We start from the raw sequence: 23,657 nt of genomic DNA on the forward strand, positions 1-23,657 counted from the left end.
CTTCCACCTTCGCCCAAGAGGTGCACTTCAGCTCAGGTTTTGCTCCTTCCTGAGCTACTTCGCAGATATACCTATGCCTGCCTATACACCCTGTTGATCTTGGCTCACTGATTTGAATTCCTGGTTTGACTTTGAATTTACCTCATCATGACAGACTTGTCTGGCAACAAGTGGACCATTTTATTAGTCCCAAGAGCTCTTGCTGAAATACCACGCACATTGCCGCACATAGGCACAGAGAGCTGGATCTTCAAACATAGTCCCTTGTTGATGATGTGTACTGTTTAGAAGGGCCCACAGAACATCTGCTTTACATTCCCCAAACACTTCCCAGCACTTTGTTTTACATTTCACACACAATTCAAGAGATTCAAAACAAAACTGTGATACAGAAAGAGTCAGAGACTGAGAGCATCAACAATATCACATAAGTTTTGGAACTGGCAGAACACAAAAAAAAATCTCACAGGTGATCCTACATAGACCTACATTATAAAAGAAAATTTTTAGAAATCCCTGTGAATTCCCTATCTCATGTAGCTGCAAATTCATTCACAATATCAAAGCAATTAATTCAAGCATGCACAATTAAAGAGGAGAATTTAATATCTCTGGGAAAGGGAATATGCTGTGTCTGCATCTTGCCTCAGCATGTAGCAGTGTTAAGCATTGAGGGGTTCTAAGAATGACACATCAAGGAGAAGAAATATTTTCCTGGGTGCCGTAGGCAACTACTACAACCTGTAAAGTATGAGATTAATGCAAGCCAAATACAGCATAATCTGTCTCTCCTTTCAAAAATCCCTTGAATATGCCAATACACAGATACCCAAACTCCTGTGCCACACACCTAATTTATTGTCCTCAGTAAATACGCTTAAACAATGCAATTATTTGCACATAAAAGGGCTGCTCTAAAAGCAATGCTGGCCCATCTTCCCACTGATATTCCATTACATCTTGAGCGTCCAGTCTTTTTGGCTTGCCTGGGCCACATTCATGAAGACAAATTGTCTAGGGCCATGTCCGCAAAGGTTGCTCCAAAAGTAATTCCTCCTAATTATTTCCATGGAAACTACAATCGATGTGAAGAGTACAATAACACTATTTAATAGAGTGAATTCTCAGCTACAAAGCACTATTTTTCAATACAGTCACCACCATTAGGTATGCATTTTCACCAGTGGTGAATAAGAGCCTACATGCTGTACTTGTAACAATCTGCACCAGCAGAGATGTCCCAATGCTGCTGTTGCCACTGCTGAAACACACCATTCACCACCTAATTGGGCTCACATCTGCTGTTTCATCACCATAGATATTCAGCAAGCATTGATGATTGCCAGTGGGTGTAACTTTTTCCACGTGGAGGAAATCAATTCCATACCTTTGCTTCACATACACTTCAGTGTCAGATGCCATTCTGTCAGACTGCCCCTCCGCTGGCATCTGTCTTACAGCAACAAGATGTAACAGAATTTTGGCAGGAAGATTCAACCTCTATTGCCACACCACCAACATCTTCCTCTGATGCTGTGGGCCAACATAGCAAAATAGGAGACATTACTTTCAGTGCAGTCTTCATAAAATATATATAATATGGTTAATGCATATAAAGTAAAAATACTTCTTTTAATTTTTTTTTTAATTAAAACATTAAAAAAAGAGGGCAACAAAACTAATGCATCAGTCTGGTTTGATGGCAGTGGGTGCAATTCTTAGTGAGTTCTCAAGCTGTTCATCAGAGTTTTGATGAAAAATCTTTTTTTTTTTTCCCCACTCTTCCTGTGCTTCATTCTTGAAAAATTTGTTCACAAATGTACATGCCAAAAGCAATGACATGAATAAGGCATGATTGCAAAGCAAAGGATATTTCTCTCTGGTAAGAGGGCTTGCAGAAGTCTGGTAAAGAGACGAAATCAGATTTTGGATTGCAACTCTAAACATTCCTTTTGAAAATTCACAAATACTGTATTTATGTCAACTGAGAATGGAGTTGCAAATAAACCAAAAAATTGATGATTTTTTCTTGCAATCTTGAAACCTATTCTCAAATTCCTTTATCAAAATGGAAAGCAAGGCTGCATATTTTTTGCTGCTCACAGGACTGTTTAGTCAATGTATCAAAATCCATAAACTTATTTGCCATAACATGAGTTAGCAATGCACTGCACCCTCCCCCCTTGCCTCCGCACTGGAACAACAGTTTACCAAGCCTTTGAAGTACTCTGATATATCCGTTGTTAAAAATTGAAATAGAAAAAAGATGTTTGATGAGAATGTTTGCTTTAAATAAGTTTGCAGTTTTACTCATGAAAATAATCTCAACTTCATCCATCTTAAAAAAAAAACACAAAGATTTCTTGCTATTTTCAGATGGGGCTGACACATTGGCAGTTTCAAATAAATCTGGCCTTCTTTTTATCTGCAGGGTTAAACTATAATTAGTTCATGGAGTTATGAACCCACTGGCTTGCACATTCTTTTTAAAAAAATATATTAAAAAAAATACAGAGATTGCTCTTGCCTAAGGGTGCTGCTGAAAGCTGTAGCTCAAGTCTTCTCTAACTCATTTTCCCTACTTTGCTATTTGCACTTCATTCATATTGCTCCCCAGCTTGCACTCCTACCTTTTATGTTTGGCTGTAGAATTTCTTACCTTCCCCACCCTTCACGTCCCCCACTTTAAATATTTTAACTCTCTACTTATTATTTACTTAGAGTCTATTGACTCTACAGCTGTGAGTGCTCTTCTGACTTCATGACCTCATAGTAACTCTCTCTGGGGACAAATATTTTAAGACAATGCCTTTATGTAGGTATTAATTCTAAAGTAAAAGGAAATGCTCTTAGGAAGTGAAGGATCAAAGAAGGAGTGATACATTGAGATGGTACCATATCCCTTTTGGGGCACTTTGAGAACCCATTTTCTCCAGCAACCATCAGCAATCCCCAGCAGCTGTTGTTACAAAACAAAGACATAAAATCCAATCCATTCATATATCAACTACCACTCATTGAAAAAGCCCTAACTCTTATTTAGTAAGTTTTTAAATAATATGCAATCATTTTTTCTATCCTACCAAGAAGTATGAATCAACACACATAGAGAATATCTTTATTCTTTCAAGCATAAAAGCCGAAAATACCCAAGCAAATATTAAACTAGCACAAAGCGTCTAAAACCAAGGAGCATTAATTTTTATATAATCTGTCAAATCATTTAAATGACAATATGGCAGCAATAAGAGAAATAAGTTGCCAAATCAGAGAAGACACAAAGCTAAATTAGGAGATTTGCCTACCATCACTGGAAGTTGAATTGTTTCACAATTCACATAACAACCAAACTAAGATAGCAACTTCTTTCTCCGTGCTTATTGGCTCTCCACTCACATAAACATTCAACGAAGTCATTTTAAGCTAAACTTACTTTAAACTAGAGTCTATGTAAAGACTGAACAATTGGCCCAGAAAACCCCAAGTTTCACTTGCATCAGCATAATTCAGAAAGAATACAGCTGAAGTCAATGAAATTAGACCTATGAAAATTCAAGGTAAGATCATTTAAACTATGACAATATATCAGTATTACTATTCATTGACTTTATAATACGTTGAACATTATTCAACTTTCAGTCTTTTATATTTTAGTTGCACATGTAGGATCTGGGATAAACACCTCCCAAATTCCTCCATGATCATGCTTTCAGCTAGACAGACAGAGTAACCTCCTTTTTCTGCTTCTTCAGCTTGCACCAGGAGACAAGCACATGTTGCTTTCACATCTTCCCAAGATATAGATACAGCTGGTTCCCTGACATGGAAAAAGAAACTAGTATAAAATATCTTCATTTTAAATACAGAAAATAATTTAAAAGACAAACTGCAAACCTCTTATCTAAGAGTTGTAAGGCACAGAGCTAGCTCAGACTAGCTGCACTGTTACTGTAAGACACATCCCTGTAGAAATCTCAGTTTTACACACAATAGCTTTTACTTCCAATGGTTTGCTTCTGAGTTTTTCTAATTAATCACATGGAAGACAGAGTTGATCTATGCAAATGCCGCCCAATAAGTGCAGATGGGGAAAGGTTATACAATAAGCCTCTTTTTCCTTATGCAAGCAACAGTCAGATCCTACATCATATACAAAGAAATATGTTAAAAAGGCTTCATAAGAATCTAGGAGGTATTATCTGTATCAGACTACTGCTGTTAAAGGAAGTAGAATCAAGACTCTCAAGGATTCCCTGAATGGCACCTTAGCAACTTTCCTTTGAAAAAAACCCTTGAAACTATCAGTTGTTAACGTCATAACTCCTGCCGCTACATTAATAACAACACTCATTCTATTGGCACCATCTACTCAATCAATATATTACCCACAGCAGAAATTATTCAAACATTTTCAAAACATCACCAGAATGTTTTTAAAACAGAATTAGCAAAAGAGTTTCAAGGCAGTGGTTGATGAAAAGAAAATACTGTGTGCAAACTGATAATTTGAAAGCCTGGATTAAATCTCACTAAAATCAATTAAAAGGTGCTTTAATTAATTTGAATTGCTATTAACAGGCATTTTTATTTAAGCCAATAACTACAAACAACCAATCAAAAAATTAAACTGCATTAGCAAGTATAACATTAGGATAGCATAGCCTTCTTGAAAGATTTTACAAGCAAATTGCCAAAATAAAATTGACCAGCAGTGAGACAAAGGAAGAAGAGATGAGAGGAGAAGAAAAGTGGTACAAACATGCTCATTAATTGAAATCCACAAACATATTAACATACTTCTAGGGGCAAGTTTCGTAAGAAATAAATGGGAGGCAGGGAATGAAGATAACTGAGTATGTGATCAGTACAAAAATAAGTGCTGTTTTTTAAGCAGAACTCATATCCCTGAACTGTTCATATTATATTCCTAAAGGACAGGAACAGCCTTCCCTTTAGATATTTTTTATTTACGTAGGAGGGCAAAAACTGTATGATTTCTTCTATATAAACCATCTGTCATTTTAGTCACCATTCTTAGGTAAATACAATAAAAATCCATTAATAATAATCCATTACAAATTAAAATCTGTTTGGAAGTGGTACTCAGGGACATGATTTAGCAGTGGGTTGTTAGGGTAGTATGGTTAGGTTGCAGTTGGACTTGATGATCTTGAAGGTCTTTTCCAACCTGAGCAATTCTGTGACTCTACGATTCTATAAGTAATGGCTACATGAAAAAATAATGAAGTCAGATCAATGCATTATCTATTATGTCTCCAAATATTCACCTGTCTTTCTCCAATTTTGGTAAAATTTCAAACGTTGTCAAAAACGGGTTATTTTCGTCATTATTTCCAATGTCCATGTAGTTTAGCATGGTCAGATGGTTTTTTTTATCTGGACTTTCTTCATAATTTTTGCAACCAATGCATTTGCAAATAGAGGAACACACAATCTTAGCCTGGCAAATATAGAATATTTAGAATAAAAATGTGTAAAGCTTGAATTAAACATTCACCTGAGCAACCACTGGAGTTATATCTCCAGGACTTATTCTAGATGTGCTTGTCTTGGATACACCCAGAGCGAGACCATCAGTATCAATGTAAGGAAGCACGTCTATTCCTTCCAGGGATTCTTTTTGGAGGATGATGATTCTCTTTGCTCTGTATATTGGACAAATCAACACCCCCACAAATTTGTGGTTTGTGCAAAGACTATGTGAGCTGGCAGAAATCCATTCCTCTTTTCACCTGGAGCACAGCACTGTCTGAGAGCTCATGATACTGAACATTTTAACTGATCAACTTCAGCTAGAATTAATTATTTGAAGTCATGACAAGACATGACAAGAGAGAGACTGCTTCCCTTATGTTCACAAAAATTTTCTGATGAACTATTCAAAGAAATAAGTGATTCTTTTTAGAGACTACTGTTTACAGAATACAATCAATGTTAATGTAATAACCACTGACAGGAAAATCCGACAGACTCACCTCAAAGCACTCGCAATAATTCTTCAGACATCCTGAACGCTTGCAGTTACATCCTTTGTTATGGTAAGGTTTAATGTCTCCCAGTTTGCTTTGTCCAATCTTTGGCAGGAAAGCTTCTGGATTTCTATCAAGACAGACCTAAAATAAAAAGTGTTAGATTAAGAGGATTCAAAGGCTGTTTCTATAACATCTGAGCAATATCCAATATTTAACAAAGAAATTCTTATTTTCACTTGGTGATATGAGGAACATATGTAAGTTTTCCAAAGCATGTGAAAGCAGCAATTCAAAGATTCCAGAATACTGAGTTAAGTGGGATCTATAATTTTATGGAATATCCTAAATGACCCACCCATCTGTTACTCTTCTGGGGCTCTTCTTGTCTCTCTGCTGATACTACTTTCACCAGAAACAAAAAGTTGTCAGTGAAAAATAAACCCATGCACATATAGCTTTGCACATCTCAGAATTATTAACCATATAACGGTCCAATACAAAGTTGATACACAGAAATCAGCACTGGCTATTCCACTGGACAGTAGCTTTTTTCAGGTCCTAGTATCTCACTCTGTCATGCCATATAAGTCAGATTAAGGAGATTCTATGCACTTTACGTACGATATTTAAGAGTGGCACAGAAACTTGTATGCTTTTCTCAAGGACAAACAAGATCTCTTATGCTCTACCATGATGCTATCTGCGGCAGAAAGGAGTGCTTAAGACTGCTACGAAGTCACCAGTTCAACCACTGAAGAGCATCTGAATTCAAAACCTAGTTGTAGCATGTTGTAGCATATTGATACCAAAAACTACTGTGGCTTTGCCCAGTTGGATTTGGCAAAATTCTAATTAAATCAACTTCTTGTACGTTCCAGAGATGATCTGAATGATACAAAAGAGATCTGGAGAGCTGCATACAAGAAACACAAACCCACCAACATATCCTTATTTTAAAGTGTCAGTAGATTAAGATGTTTCATTTTCACTTTAAACCTTACATAACAGATATGTATTTGTATAAAATAAATTATTGCCCAGATCGTGCAGTTTGATAACCTACAAAAGTTAGCCCCCATACTGTTCAATATTCCATGAATAAAATCAGAGTTTCCTAATGTAGAGGGTCACTGCTTCTCAGAAGTAAAGGGTTCAGTGCCGTTGTGATGAGCATAAGCTTTGCATTGCTGCTTAGTCAACCAGAAAGACTAGCACAGACAACTACAAGAGATCTGTGAATTAAAATAATAATTTGGATAATGATAATTTCATAGAACGGTTTGGGTTGGAAGGGACCTTTAAGATCACCTAGTTCCAACCCCCTGCTATAGGCAGGGACGCCTCCCTCTAGACCAGGTTGCTCACAGCTCCATCCAGCCTGGCCTTGAATGCTTCCAGGGAGGGGGCATTCACAGCCTCACTGCGCAACCTGTTCCAGCGTCTCACCACCCTCACAGTAAAGAATTTCTTCCTAATATCTAGTCTAAATCTACACTCTTCCAGTTTTAAATCATTTCCCCTCATCCTGTCACTACATGCTCTTACAAAAAGTCCCTCCCCAGCTTTCCTACAGGCCCCCTTCAGGTACTGGAAGGCAGCTATATAAGGTCCCCCCAGACCTTCTCTTCTCCAGGCTGAAAAGCCCCAGCTCTCCTCTCTCAGCCTGTCTTCACATGGGAGGTGCTCCAGCCCTCTGATCATCTTCATGGCACTCCTCCGTACCCTCTTCAACAGCTCCATGTCCTTCTTCTGTTGCAGGACCCAGAACCAGAAGCAATACTTCAGGCGGGATCTCACGAGAGCAGAGTAGAGGGGCAGAATCACCTCCCCCTTGACCCACTTCTCTAGATGCAACCCGGGATATGGTTGGCCTTCAGGGCTGCAAGTGCACATTGTCGGCTCATGTTGAGTCTTTCATCAGCTGACATCAACCTAATTCTGACTTTGAGACACAAGCTTTCCTTCAAGTGAAAACATTTTCTGAACTTTAATTTGGAGTTGCACATTTTGTTGCAAGAATGAAAATTATCATTCCATTCATATACCACTAGTTTTAATCGAAACTATCAAAGGCTCCTTAAAAGTAAATTTAAGAGAACAAAAAATTTTTTAATTATGTAAGAAAAATATAGCAGCAATAATTGGTAATATTTTGTAAAAAAAAACATATTTCAAAGACTAACTAGAGAAAAAACATACTAGTGTATTTTTCATACACAAAGCTGATATTGATATATACTCTTTTTTTAACTTTTATTTTCTTACCTTAATGGCTTTAAATCGTTCAATTTCATGAAGTGGATTGTTGTAACAATTATTGCAGTTGCAGTTGTTGCAAAAGTCACCACTGGCAAAGCACTCACAATATCTACAATCAATATATAAACGCAACTTAAGAAATGAAAATATTAGCTGGTTTTAAATGTTGTTTTACTTCAAGGCAGAATTTACTGTTCCTACCCCTCCTCTGTTATTTAAACATATCCAATTTACAGAGACCTTCTCTCTCTCTTATTCATTTTCACATTCTGTAAAATACACCTACTCCATAAATGAATCAAATTTTAATCGTCATGTACACATCTCTGCATTTTATTTATGCATGCATGTAAATACATAATAACACTCTGCATAATAGTTATGTCGAGATTATGTAGAGAATTGAGATAGAGAAATGATACTTCAATATACAGCATTTACATTCTATAAACAATTTTCTAGATACACTCTGAACAATGCCTTCTAGGTTCTCTTTATATTTTCCATATTTTTAATTATATGAGTGGTCCACAACTCCACCCTGAATTGTGAATTTGTGTGATACTGGTTGACATAAACTGTTGATCTTTAACTAAAGATCAGATGAGCAATCTTTGCCCCATATGGCTTGTTCATTAGAATACATTTATTGTATGCTTATTCTTTCAAACATACACTGCTATTAATATTTAGTAAATGATGATAAGCTATTACTTACAATTTAAGACACTGAGATTTTGTGCAGCTGCATGGTTTCTTAGACTTTGTAATCCCTGAACCAAAAGGTAGGCTACACAGATTGAAAGAGGAAGAAAATAAATAAATATATATATATATATATATACAAATCAAAAATTGGTCTTTTCTTTTGAAACTTTGATACTTTTTTTTTTTTTGCACCAATTGCAGTGCTATTTAACAGACTGTGGAGTCACAGAACAAGTGACAAAAAGAGAAGACAATCTCCTGCTATCCACCAGTTGACACTACTGGGGGCAGGTCAGCAACCAGTCAGAGCCCAGTAACTGCAGTGCAACTGCAAAGCACTCTCATCCGTCACACTGGGCTTGCATCTGCCTTGTATTTAAAAATGATCTGCAATTAAGGTTTATTAAAAGAATCCCATTAGCGTTAGAAATATGAGCTAAACACGTTAATTATATTTTGAAACATATCAGTTAACTCAGAAAATTAAATGTTTTTCAGACACATTTACAGCACAATTGCACTGATCCTATGAAACCTTGGAAGCCTCGACCACCAGTAAACGGAATAATGGCTACCATGATATATACACAAATCACTTACAAAATTGCATGAGAAGCAGCTCTGTAACACAAAGATGACTAGGAGTCTTTGACAGCATAAAATTCAAAATTCATAATGGATTAATTGTTGCAAGCATCTTACCCAGTTGAGGTCATTTTCACTTGTAGATTTGATTCTGGTTGGAAAGGGGAAGTGCTAGCTACTGATTGTAAGTATTCGTGTTCAAACTGTTCAAGATAAAACACATATAGCTTGTTCATATGAAATTTTAAAAACAGACTCCTGTGAGTTAAAAAAGTAACACAAAAAAAAATGCTCTGAGGATGCTCTGTTTGCCATGCATAGTGATAAAACTCATGGAAGTACAAAGCTGTGAAAACTGCATGCATTTCCTCTTCGAAACTGCTCAGTATGTCAGGATACCCATTTCTTCCAATGCAAAGCATCAAGAAGAGTTGCCAGTGCTGCAGTATTTGCACACTGTTTTCAATGTACTGATAATTCTAAGTTCAGTTGCTTTTAATTCCAGTAGTCAACTAAAACTGGCTAGTGGCTTGATGATGTATATTACGTTCAGCTGCAGTACGGCATCTAATTGGTTGAAGACTAAGCAAATTAAAAAAAATGTATTAGCTTACAGTTCAACAAAACAGACCGCGGATTTTTTCTCTTCAGACATACAATAGCCTAGTAAAACAGTCACAAGGAAGTGCTGTGAGTACTTGTAAATCACACTTATTTTAATTGGTGATGAATCTAGCTGCCAATGAGGAAGAAAATCAATATATTTAAAGTAAGAGAAGAAATCTAGGGAACAACAGGCTGGGGATAAAATTAGAGAAAGAACTGCAATCCTGTCTACACCACCAGAATGTTTAGGCACCAATTTGTCAGTACACTACTTTTAGTGAAGAAAGACTCTGTAGTTCATTTCTCCATCTGGCCCTTGGGTTCTTAATTTCCTCTTTTGCGAGGGTGGCTGTTACCCACAAACCATCTGCTGTGTTTGTACTGACATTACATTCATTTAACACAAATCAGAAGTTAACAGGTAAACATTTGCTATCATTTTTGCTGCCAGCTCTGTTGGAAGTGACAAGAGAAATCAAACATCTGCAGAGATTTTGTCTTCTGTTTCATTTTTTAAAAGAAATTGAAGTACAGTTCTACTGCTCCATTAGCAAATAATAATTGAGAAAATTATAAAGGTTTACTGACTATTAAGTCCTAATCAAGAAGTACAGTTGTAAGGAATCCTACTGGAAGAAAATATTCTCCTGGTAAAAGTCAATGTGTTTTCCTTCACCTCTCAAAAGAGAGGTAGAATGGTTCTCAGAAATAATGTAAGTTATATAAATACCAAATTCAAGTTTGCAAAATTGGAATTTATTTTTCTCACGGAAAAGTGCATTTTTAATTCTATTATTATTTAAAGAAAATTCTCAAATCAAAAGCCTTTGTACGCAGAAAGTATACTGGAATGTAAAACTAACCTGTCTAAACTAGCTAAAATGTCTTTAGAAAACGCATACAATTGTTACTTCCTGACATTAGACACAAGAATCTATTTTAAGAAAAGGAAGGTTTATACTCTGCTTAATACATGACAAGAGTAAAGCTTCTTTACCTCTTGTTTGTTTGAATCCAGATTACCTGAATCAGGCAAAAACTGCCCCAGTACAGCTGATACAGGGTTGCCCACATCTGGAAAGATGACATTTGACTACTCACAATGTATAAAGCTTAATTTATGCATAAAACTTTTTGAATTAAGCGAACAGGCAAATGTGTAGTTTTGACTTTTTATATTAATAAAAAATAAAAAAACAACCTACAACATTTCCTGACAGTGTCCCTCATTTGTCTGCACTATCTGCTACAATTTAGTTTGGAGAGCAAACCTACTCTACACTTGTATCAAAGAAGGACCTAGAAGTTCATTCTTCAGAAAAGTTTTTCTCAGTTAGAAAGGAACGCTGACAATACAAAAATACTCCTTTACAGAAGAACTCAACTCTTCACCAGTATTTCAGCTAGGAATGTGGGCAGATGTTTTTACTCTATGACATCAAGTATACTTAATTAGAAACAGCATAGATGTAATATTTTGATATGAAAAACAACCAAAACACAGGTTTATCCTGAGCTCCTCTTTTATGAATTTCCAGAATTCTGACAGAGTATCTGGAATGGAAGTCCTTAGCTTATTAAAAAACAAACAACAAAAAAGCAACAACTGAAAAATCTATGAAGAAATCCATGGCTGTAAGACTTAGGTTTTGAGCAAGTCCCTGTGAGGCACTGCATTTAAGAAAATAAGTATCTTAGGTGATGTAGAAAAAAAGTAAGCACTACTCCATTAGTCTTACTGAGATTACAATATTAATCCTACATTTAAAGAAACTTTTTAGATACAGATTCTGGGCCTACATCTTTTACTTACAGTAAAATGAAAGAAAGCTTGGACAAATAAAAACTAAAACAAACAAAAAGTCAGTGCTCTCCTCAGATTTTTCTTCCCTAATGTTGAAGCAAATTAACAAGAGCTTGAATTTTTTTAATAGCCACATTATCTTCAACTTGAATGTGCCTGGTTTACTCTTCTGATAAATATAAACAAACACACTCCATAACTAGAGCACCTGCTGAGATTCAAACACTCAGCGTCTACTGACACCAAGAATGGTGCATGTATGGTGCCTAGTAATAAAAGGCTTTGGTTTCACAACAAGGTTGAAACACGCCACTGAAATAAGAAGATATTGCTAAGTGAAGAAATAATGTTTATGTTTCTGTGGAAGCTATATTTGGGTAAAGAAATATTTAAATAAACCTAAACTTCTCTTAAGAAGTGTTGCTTCTAAGATGAAAACGTATTGTTCCACTAAACATCTGAATAGCTAAACAATTAACTTGGAGACCTCAGAAACCATCTTCTTTAAAAACGGCTGGAATTTCAACTTCACTGAATGATAGAATTATTTGTGGGACATTTTGAATCCCAAAGCTAAAGCACACCCAGCAGCCCTCAATGATGCTCCTCATTTATAGTGAAACAGTGACACTTTGTGGTATGCGAGGGTAAATGCAACTATAAACAAGTGCTTTATGCTAACCAGGCTCCTTCACGAAGGAAGTTAATCTGTATACTAAAAAATTTAATTACATTCAACCTGTCCATTACATCATTTGCATAACAATTAAATACGTAATTTTTTAAATTATTACAAAATAAAGTAAAATAACTTATGATAGCTATACTAGCTTTGGCTCATCTCTCCTCATTGCAGCTTAAGAAAATAAACACATGCAGTTGCACTTTAACTATGATCTGCTATCTGACATGCTAGAGATGACTTTAACTCTGATTTTACCAGATTGAAGATAATTATGCTGGTCTTCATACTGTGGAATTAGATGAATTGTTTTTAGATCCTGCATGCCACAATCCTTTACACAGAGTATTTGAGTACCTCCTTCCAATTGGCAGATCATCTGGAATAAATAAATAACGATAACCTTCTATCTAAGAAGCTGTAATTCTAAGCATATAGACAAAATGGTTTTCTTAAGAGCAATGTGCTTCATAAATCTGTATCACCACAGGCTGGAGTCTCTCAGACAAATGGATTATTGTACACAAAGATGTTTGCTTTTTGACCCTTTCAGTTTGTTTGGTTTTGGAAGCAGCTGTAATACTGTAGCTGCTCAGCCTAGGGTGGGATGCACTCCTGGTTCTCTAAACTGTTCCATAGGGTTTTGCATAACATGTTCTAGCTAGTTTTCTAATATGCTGGCCTAACATTCAGTTCCCTATCCAGAACAAACCTCATTTCACTTCAATGTTTCATGTCATTTATTCAGATGTGACTGTAAATCAAGACCGCTCCTTTGTGAAATAATCTTCATATTACCGTATGTAGCCTTGAAATAGAAAATAACATTTTATACATAAAATAGTGCTGCAACTAATTAAAATTTAGTCTCTGAGTTTGAGAAAAGCATTGTCTAATCAGTCTTGACACAGAACTTACTACATGGGATTTTTGGTGCCCATGGGGTACAAGTAAGTTAACATTTCCTTTAGTATAGAGTTCTTTTATCAATTACCAGACATAAATTACCAGAGGGCTGGAATCATTTCTGTGTAAATATCTGGGTTCCTCTGCTACACCATGCAATGCTAGTAACTCGCAGTTAGACTCATCAATGTTTGAACTCTGAAAAACTGCTCCATCTCCATGATTCTCCGTAACATTTCTAATTGCATCTCTTACTTCGGCCTGAAAAAAACAAGTATTATACCTTAACAGGCACTCCTTAAAATCTTCATTGAATTCCAGGCACACACCATGAATTTAAAAATCAAATGCATACTTACTATTTCATCATAGACAGAAGCACTAGTCTGAGGCAAGCCATAGATAGCACCGGAGCATTCTTGTAAATAAAATAAAGTTTTGTTTATTAAGACATCTGTTTGCTTTTGTTTGTTTTTAATCCCAGGAACTCACTCATAGTATCAAGGAAATTCTGATGTCTCTACAGCATTACAGTCTTATTAATACTTAATATTCTCTTGTAACAGACTTCAGAAAAACAGGCTTCCATTTGTGTTTGATGTCTCTAAAAGGTTTACCCTGACCAACTGGTTAAAATCATTTACCAATGGCATTACGTTAGTTTTAGCAAGGCTGATATGTACATCAGCTTCCACTGGAAAGACTGTATACTGCTATCATACGAAGGTTAACTGGGAGACTTAATGAATTATAAAGAACAAGAGAAAATTGAAAGTAAGCCTGAACTTCATGGTTGAAGCAACAAGAATATACACGAACAAACACTGATCTGTTTCAAAACTTTCTCCCTTCAGACTTCCTTAGCTCTATTAACGTGATCAGAAGAGGCTCATACTGCAACTTCCCAAATCCAGAAATTATTTTATTTAGATATCCTTTTCTAAGAATGTAAGAGGAGCTAAAATAAATTAATTTCATAAATTAGAAAAAAAAATCAAACTTAGTCGCTTGTAGCACTTACCGTTAAAGCAATCTGGCAAGTTTTTTGACTGCATAGAACTGTTTTGGATTCCTTTAAACTGATCATAACAAATGCAGTTATTCTCACCTGCAACTGGAGGTATTAATGACCTGAACACCTGGAGGAAAGAATGTTTTATTTATAACTATTTTCTATATTACCTGTTTCCTTCACAAAAAAAGGCATACAGATAAACAGAAACTGGTTTATAGTGAACTTCGACAGTGGAAATTATTTAGATTTCCAAATTATAATTAAGCACATAAATGCTGCAGAGTAACCAGCATTACCAGGTACTATTGACAGGTGAATATCACTTTTCCTTCTTCTGTTCAACATGCAGTTACAGTTTAGATCTAATATGTTTTTAACTATAAGAGCATCATACCTGAAATCTACATTTCAATTTTCAATAATAAAGCAAATAAACAGAAATGGAACAAGTAGAAACCAACTATTCTGTAGTTTCAAATTAGAACTGAGATTGTCTGAACCAGACAAACTTCTTTCCATATCTACGTTCCCTGCTTTCTCTGCTTAATAAAGATAGTAATTTAGGGGAATAAGCAAGCAGTATAGAAACAGCCAATCAGCTTTAATTCAGTAAAATTAGTATTCATAATGTGATTATAATTTTGTTCTAATATAATAATTACAGGAAACAGAGCAGATGAAGGAAACTGATTCAGTGTGGTAAACTGTAAGGATACCAGGAAGAGAGATGGTCAGAAAGATTCTAAATCTCATTTTTAGACCCTTGTATAAAAGAGGCGAACCAACACATTTCCCTGCAGCTTGACTTTGAAGAAAGGAACTATTAAGCCTTAATCATATATATTCTTGAGAGGCTCGAAACTTATTAATAGTTTCAAAGATTGAAGATTTTGATTATTAAAGAACTACTGATAATATTGCACATGCATGTAAAGAATCTCTGAAGCTAGAGATCCTTGTAAACCATAACCTGAAATCAGAAAGCAAGCTAAAACACGTAAGGTTAATGTCAAAGTAGACTTCAAGCATCTCCAGATGAAATGGCCCTGGGAAATGCAGTGGGCTAGGCAGCATAAGCAATGATTTCTGTGACAGCAGGTTTCTTGCACAGACAGCCCCACAGCTGCCACCCGACTTTCAGTCTGGCACCTTGGTAGAATACTGCAAGAAAAAAAAATCAGACGCATTCTCAACCACGTGATTTTTTGTTAGTTTCGGGTGGGTTTTGATGCCTTTTTGAATTTCTGAACCTTAGAGTAGCAACAGTTGTTAAAATATCTACATTGAAAAGAAATGTCAACTGGTACGCTTAGTTATTTCAAAATAGCTTCCCAAAGGAAACATGGTGTTCCCCTAGAAGCTGCCCACAGAGCAAATGCTGAATGTCTTTCTCCAGAAGATATTCTACAATCATAAAGAAAGACACATCTAAGTATCTTCAATTTGAATAGTCTGCATTAAGCAGATGGATTTGGTCCTGTGACCATCACTAAAAGTTAAATGCTGCACATCTTTATAGACAGTAATTAGTCCAACATAGAAGATGTTACCTTCAAAGAACACCACTTACAACACTACTTCCTCTACAGATGTTTAACAATAAAGGCTGTGGTTTACCATTGCAAATAAATTAATTTCAAACTCATTTGGACTACACATTCTAAGGTGACAAGTGTGTCACCTGTAGAACTAAAGAACAAAAGTTAATATAATGTTTCTACTTTGTACAACTACCTGATAGTTGTTAATGCCAACAGTAATAAATAAAACTGAAGAGGGTATTGTAAGGTAACATTTTTTCTTAATAAGCAAAATACCAGCCATTTGAAAATAGGGCTCCAAACACGGGCAAAAAAGAACAGCAAACAGAACTGTATGTTCGCTGCATGTTATTTATGGGAATAGGAAATTAATTTATTTCTGTGTTTACTACTAAGTTTGTTCTAATACAAAATTTAGGACATTACTTCAAACATTGTTTGGATCCCATCTTAAGTTTTAATGTGGTGATCCTCCACATTTAAATTACAAACAAGCACACACAGAAATTCTTATTTCACATATCTTACGGGTATGGTTCCAACATTTTGATTGACTGCTCCTTCTGAAGAGAGAACACTTGAAGTAGGAACACTGCAATTTTTATGCTGTGTCACTACAGAAGAAAGGAAACGGACACCATCTGAAGGCAGATAAGGTGAATGAGTATATTCAGCTTCTTCTGGAAGATTCAATTCTTTGAATTTTTCAAGATCTTCATTGTCACAGCTGCTGTTTCCGTGTGGATGTATTTCAACTTTCGCTATTGTATTCTGATTTTCAGTGGGAAGAGGATACTCAAAGTGATCCAACAAAGCCTCTCCCACATTTATAGTGTATAACTGATTGCCTTGACTAGATGACAATCCTTCTTCAACAGGATTATTAATTGCTGCAGTTTCCAGACTGAAGTTTCCAGAACTATCAGGAGTACTCTGATTTAATATTTCATTTACAAATCCATCATCTATAGCTGATCTTATGTCAAACAATATCTGATTCTCCATAGTCAGAGGCAGTCAGGTGCATCTTAATTATTTACTTGAAGATCATTAATTTTTCTATCACAGTATGCTTCAAGATATCTAAAAGGCAATGAAATAGTCTTAACTAAACAAGAGCATACAGTACTGACGATTAACTCAATTAACACTAAACTGAAAAATACAACACTCGAAGCAGTTGTTAGCGCCCAGAAAAGCCACCACACCAACACAAACAGCTGCTTCTAGTGCAAGAACAAGTTCTTCGCAACTTTTCATGTTGCAACGTTCACGGCATTTGGGCTTAAAATAGAATTTAGCTACTTGCTTTTAGCAGTCAAAAAAACCCAAACATAAGCACAGAGCTTGAAGAGCAGTAATTACACTCTCAGTTTCATACAGCTGAGCAGCATCGTAAACCCAGATCACCTATACTCCCCGTGTCGCTATCGTCAGATGCAGACAAATCGCTCCCCTGCTCTCCGTGCTCTACAGCGCCTGCAGTACGACACCAGCCGAGACCCATCTGTGCTACTATCACTGCCATTCCCGGATTTTGGCTACGCTAACAGCAGGAGGCTCAGGGTCACGACAAGAAACCAGCCCTCCTTCCTCACCCTACCTCCTAGCAGCCCCACCCCGAGCACAGCACGGCAGCGGGTGTACCCACGCCTTCCCCCCCACTCAGAGAGAAGGTGAAGAAACCGCCGCGTGCCCGACCGTTATCGGGCGCTGCGCGTGCGCTGTAACGGCCGAGCCCCCGCGGGCTCGGCTCGCGCCCCGGGGGTGGCGGCGCGCTCCTCACGGGGAGCAGCGGGCACGCGCCCCCGCGGCAGTTTAAATAATGCTGGTAAATAAAGCGTTTCAGCTGCATAACAGGTCATGGTAGTTTTTAATAAAGCGGCACCCCGTTGTTTTCAGGCGTTCGCTTTGGATGAGTTCAGCAGATACATTCAATAGGCTCCAAGTCCTACACGTAAATTTAGGCACTAAATAGCGTGTCGAAGAAATGGGGTTTGTGTGCGTAACAAAACATGCCCATACAACAAGTAACAACACCAAAACAGTGCCACCAGTCTTCTCTACTCCAGGGCACCCCAACAGTGCATTCATCTCAGTATGAGCTGATTAATCCCGTGCACCAGCTAGACAGCGGCAGCAACATTACCTACCTGAGTGTAAGATGCTGTGTTCTTCCATGCAGGGAGGCTGCAACACCCATAAAAGCACAATGCCAAACCATCTCTGAAAGTGCTCTGTCAATTTTAATATATTTTTGAACAACAACCACCCTGTCTCAAAGTAGTCCCCATTATTAATACAATTTCAAACGAGTGTACAGGTACTAGGAATCTTCAGGTCAAGCAAATAAAATGTTATTAATTTGAACTTCCCAGGCCTGAATTACTTTCCCACTGCCTTGCTTTTCAGATTTTATAGATCGTTCACTGTCAAGTTAAAACCAGCGCTGATTACTAGTCTATAGGCAGGGAGTTTCACAGAAACTTTCCAGCAGCTATTTCCACCTCTTAAAATAGCTAAAGACTTAAGCTGTTTCTACTGAATGTGAAAAACTGTTCATTAGAATGCTCTCTGTTAACTAGCAAAGTATCTACATGTAAAACACCTCTTACATAAGCTGAAGTGTCCTGCTACAGTTCCCAACTGGATTTAACTACAATGATTTCACAAGTCCAGCAACAGCAAGGGAGCTGGAAAGAAAATACGAAAGACATTAAACATTCTACTTAGTAGTGATAATTGCAAAACTTTATTTTTTGAAGTCACAGAAGAGGGTAGAACATTGAGACAGACTACTGAATGTAAATAACCAACCACAGGAGTATGTGAACAAGATAAGAAAAAGCTTAAAGTAATACATTTTATACAAGAAAGCAATTGGTACAAAGGCAGAACTAGAACCATGATTTTCAAGGTCAGGCTTGCACACCTTCATAGTCCTTTAGAAGCCCAACCCTTAAAAGAATATTCAGTTTGGAATAGCCTTAGTCCCAAACAATGGCAGCCTCAAAAAGCACCAAATTTCTGCTATTCCATCACATTAAATAGCTGAAATAAATTCCGCAAATTCATATTTCAAAGGATTCAATCAATTCCACACTGGTGTTTAACAAACAGGTTAATTTATTATTATCCGACCTGACTTTTACTACCTAGCCATCCCTCACTTAGAGCTCTTTTCACTAATTGAGAACAAGCGACTCAAGGTTTAGTTATGGATGAACAGTTTTTCTAAAATACAGACATTAACAATAAGGTACACTGTCCTAGAAAGGTAATTCAATTCTAAGTAATTTCAATTACATTCCTATGGCTTTTGAGCAAAAAAGCAAGTAGTTTTACTGTATGTACACGATATTGAACATCAAGTTTTAAATTAATTAGTTATTAACAGCCTACATTCATGGTGGATATCTAAGATTTACATCCAAAAAGCAGATTTTATTTACACGCTGTTGGCATTTCAAAGAATGAAATAAAATCCTATCTGTTTAGGAATTATGATCTAACTCAAAAAAAAAGTAAAGAAAAAAGATACATTTAACACCACTCTTTTAAACATTTACAATAAAAAACAACTTTCTGTGCCAATTATACTTACTCTAAGAATGTAAAATTGCATTGATAACTGCACTAAATACAATTAGACATGAAACATTTAAAACCTGAGAGTCAAATCTAAACTTTTTTTTTTTGGAAAATGCTAGAAGCCCTATGTTAATTTAAGCACAGACTGGTCAGTGGTCAATACAAAAACAGTGCATTATTTCTGCAGCTCCAAAAAAAACCCACAAAACCACCACTACAACATTGTTGCACTAATTTGGTAAATGTTAGCTGCAGTAAGGCTTATTTTAAAGTCTCCTTTCCTACAAACTTCATCCAATCAAATAATGAGTGTCTTTGGCCAATCCCTATGGGGGAACCTACATTTATGTAAGCATGTATTTGCTTATGTATGTATTAAGGATCTTTGCTGAGGTTTTCCACCTCATACACATAACAAGTGTTTTAATAGCTAGATCAGAGTGAAAAAAACATCATGAAGAGGCATATAAAGTTAGGAATACTGGCCAGAAAAAATATCTAAAAATCTAATGAGCAGTTTAACAGCATGCCCAGAGAGCTCTCAAAATCAGCATAGCTCTGGAGCAGCATTTACTGTATTACTAAATATTGTGTACCTTCTACTCCCAGAAAAACAAGTTTGCCCTAATGGGTGCACTGTATCGTGTGATCCAAAAAAAATAATGATATCGATAAAGTTTGAGGAAGAGTAGCATCACACCAAGTTACTTCAGTTTTGCAGTACTCATTTTACTTCTTACTTCTGCATTTACAAATATGCCCCTTTTTCAGTGAAATTGTCTGCCCTATTCCCACCCCCATTTTTGTTGCATCCTTCAGAAACTGCTTGACACAAAAGGCCTCTCCCAGCAGAGGTTTGAGAAGGCCATAATTTCCCCATTCTGGAGCTATTTTCCATTGCCATCACAGTCTGTTTCATGTAGAGAGCTGACCACATAGTTCTGGTCCTTCCAGGCTGAAAGCTGGCAAACTGCAATTGCTCAGTCTCTACATGCAGCCTTGATTCATAGATTATCCAACAGGCTTGAGTTTAAATATATTTACATTCCCCGGGACCCAGAAACTCTTCTCTCAGCAAATCACTAATACCATTCAGATAAATGAGATCATGAGCATCTGTAGCTCTGGAAAGTTATGCCTGCACTTCCTAGAGAATGGTCTTTGCAATTTAATATGAGATCATGTCATTATAGCTTTGAACCTAGCTGCACCATACAGAACAAATTCAAGTCTACTTATATCATAGCCACCTAGTTTATAATTTCAAAACTAGATCTGCATTACTATTTCCCCTCCACAAAAATAATGTAAAAACAACTCCCAGCATAAGCTTTTCTCCTGTGTTTAGGATATTTCTTTTACTAAGGCACTGGCATGAAGAAGCACACATGTTCATTCATATGGATATAAAATCAATCATGTGGCAAACATGTTCATAGTAAGTAATAAGAAAAGTCTGATACCTTCTAATTTGCATAATATTTTACTACTCACTGTAGCACATACTTCTTTCCAAAAAGAAAAGAATCTCACTAGTTGATGTGTTGCACTGGGTTATGATGATGTTTGTTGTTTTTCCTTTTAATCTTATGAAGAAATTACCTTCAAAGAAGTTAATGAAGGTAAACTGCCAGAAGTGTTGTCATTTGTTGAAATAAAGCAGCAGATACTCTGAAGAACATTCTGCTATCAGTGCATACCAAATCAAATCTTTTGAAGGCTTTGAGTTTAAGACTTGATATGTTTTATCCCTTCCATTCTGGAACACAAGTAGATTCAATTTTAAGAAAAAGAAAAAAACTAAGAGAAAACTGCAGGAGTTAGAATATACATGCCTTCATGCAATAGTGGTATACTTCATCCCTAGAAACAGAAGATTTCAAAAGTCGCCCTTTGTGGAACTAAATTTTTCCAAACTACTGAAAAAAAAATCATGAAACATTCAAACCATGGCTAAGGTTTTCACAGATGATCAATAGAATTGTGACTCAGTTTCTTCACCAGCTAGTGTTTCCGCAAACCTTGCTTTCATTCACTGCTCAGAAGTGTTCCCATCCCAGCAATGTGAGGTTGCTTCGTGGCAATAACACAAATCATTTGGTACAGTTTTTAATAGGTTGAAACAAACCCATGATGTCAACCATTGCTTTCTGGATGTTCTTTCCAAAGCGATGAGAATCCTTAATAAATAAATAAAAATACAATGAGCTGTGCTGTCTGGTAACAGTTATCTTTTAAGCAAAAGAAAGAATTTCAACATTTTGTAACTTTGGAACTCAAAGATTTAGATCACGTATATTACCATAAAACAGAATATTTAAACTACAAAAATTCTAGTGCTATATAAATTAATCCATGTTTATGCTATTAGTGACTGGTAAATTCTACATTATGCATTTATGTCTCTACACACAGAACTGGAGAATCTCCTTTTGAAATCAAATGTGCCTATACCTTTGTATTATTACTTAAAAAAAACAAAACTAAAACATCTATTTCATACAAGATGATTTTATCTAAGCCAGTTCTCACAAGAAAAAAAGAGTGCCCAGAAAGTGTAAAACACAATCCAGAAATACTGAAAAAGCAAAAAAAAAAAATTGCATTTGAGTTCCTATTGGAATCCCAAATCTATTAGAAGAACTACATCAAGTATGGAAAATGAAAATCACAACTACTTAAATCATTAAGAAACTGCTCCAAGAGATAGATGAATGGTACAGGAAAGAAATAAAGATTACAAATATAAATCATTAGCTACATTATAAAATCTACTACAGGGAAACCCTAGTAATATCAAGGACAAGCACATAAGTGCTGCTGTCTCTGTATGGACTTTTGCCTTGACTGATAAGTAAGAGTGCAGGGAAATTTAATGTATAAACTAAGAAGCATCTAAGAACAATTTGAACCACACACGAACAAAGTCATATTTTCTAATATTTAATGATTAACAAGACGCACCAAGATCTATCATACAAGTTAAGGCCTATGTAATCCTGCCAAAACTGAGTGTGTTTGTTAGTCATAAAACAAAGGGGAAGGACAAACTGAAGCTCACTCAATGCTGACCTCTACAACAGAAGGATATTGATGGATGACATCACTACATTTCAATAGATGGGTGTGATTCTGATAAATTATGATAATTAAGTTTCCCAAGCACAGATTAAAATTTATTCATCAACTTCTGTCAGAACTATTTAGACCAAGGAGATTTAAAGAATAAAGAGCATACCACTCTATTATCTTTACCACTGCAGCCAGAGGCAAATCAAAGCTAAACTGTAATAATAAAAACCAAGAGACACCCATCTTACTCCTTCGGGACAGATACGAGTCATTTCAGATGAGTTCTGGGGAACTACAAGTGCACAAACATGACCTCAGGCCTTGTTTTCACATCTGATAGGAAGGTGAAGTATTACATTGTTTCCTTGGTTCACAAAGTCACTAAATTTATAGAAGCTGAGAAAAACATTAATATACAGCATACGCTGACAAAGAAAAAGCAGAGTATAACTGTATATTGCAAGTCCTACTACGTTTTTAGTAGACAGTGAGTGGAAGAGTTTTACAAGCAGATATCAGAACAGGAAAGGATTGGCTCTTACCGTTTCAGAACAAGAGAATTTGCTAGAGACATGGAAATGGATGGAGTTTTCACCCAAGATAATGTAAGAAACACCATAACCATCATCAGCCACCTAAGGGAAGAGAAATTACAAAAACAAGTTTTAAACTTACTTTTCCTTCATGTTCTACACAGTCCCTGAAGTTTCCAAACCAACTAACACCTACAAAACCAGATTTCAGCTTGATAAGCCAACTGAAATACACAGTTATCCTGATTTCTGAGTGCTAAAGAGAAATCCTGTCATCTCTCACTGTTCTTTTAATAGAAATGCTTTTTGAAACAGATGAATCTTGTCTACCGCATGGAAAAGTCAGCCTAACGGAGTTAACA

At 36.3% G+C, this 23,657-nt stretch overlaps 2 protein-coding genes across 10 annotated transcripts in view; both read right to left on the bottom strand.

Annotated features, from left to right (window-relative positions):
- On the bottom strand, positions 2,870-17,828 carry TESMIN (testis expressed metallothionein like protein). 4 transcript variants are annotated; one of them, XM_021403488.1, is made up of 13 exons: positions 17,703-17,828; positions 16,628-17,182; positions 14,565-14,682; positions 13,903-13,961; positions 13,646-13,804; positions 12,896-13,016; positions 11,149-11,225; positions 9,663-9,748; positions 8,971-9,042; positions 8,259-8,361; positions 5,997-6,134; positions 5,289-5,461; positions 2,871-3,817 (listed from the first exon to the last, which is right to left on the bottom strand). In XM_021403488.1, exons 2-13 carry the CDS (start codon positions 17,102-17,104, stop codon positions 3,625-3,627), a joined length of 1,776 nt encoding a protein of 591 aa, XP_021259163.1. In that variant the 5' UTR covers positions 17,105-17,182; positions 17,703-17,828; the 3' UTR covers positions 2,871-3,624. The 4 variants fall into 4 exon arrangements, 3 of the variants coding, with proteins under 3 accessions (XP_021259165.1, XP_021259163.1, XP_021259164.1); XR_002440698.1 differs by lacking the exon at positions 5,289-5,461 and adding an exon at positions 5,519-5,666 and having other exon boundaries at positions 3,734-3,817; XM_021403490.1 differs by lacking the exon at positions 16,628-17,182 and having other exon boundaries at positions 2,870-3,817.
- The window catches only part of CPT1A (carnitine palmitoyltransferase 1A), a 34,998-nt gene continuing 30,169 nt past the window's right edge, over positions 18,829-23,657 (bottom strand). For all 6 annotated transcript variants that reach the window (XM_021402078.1, XM_021402080.1, XM_021402081.1 and 3 more), the window contains 2 exons: positions 23,305-23,397; positions 18,829-21,870 (listed from right to left, as the gene is read on the bottom strand). In XM_021402078.1, coding sequence (XP_021257753.1) covers positions 21,784-21,870; positions 23,305-23,397 — 180 coding nt within the window. In that variant the 3' untranslated portion in view covers positions 18,829-21,783. The remainder of the gene's footprint in view (positions 21,871-23,304; positions 23,398-23,657) is intronic.

The sequence above is a fragment of the Numida meleagris genome, chromosome 6 (assembly GCF_002078875.1).
Source record: "Numida meleagris isolate 19003 breed g44 Domestic line chromosome 6, NumMel1.0, whole genome shotgun sequence".
Classification (NCBI taxonomy): Eukaryota; Metazoa; Chordata; class Aves; order Galliformes; family Numididae; genus Numida; species Numida meleagris.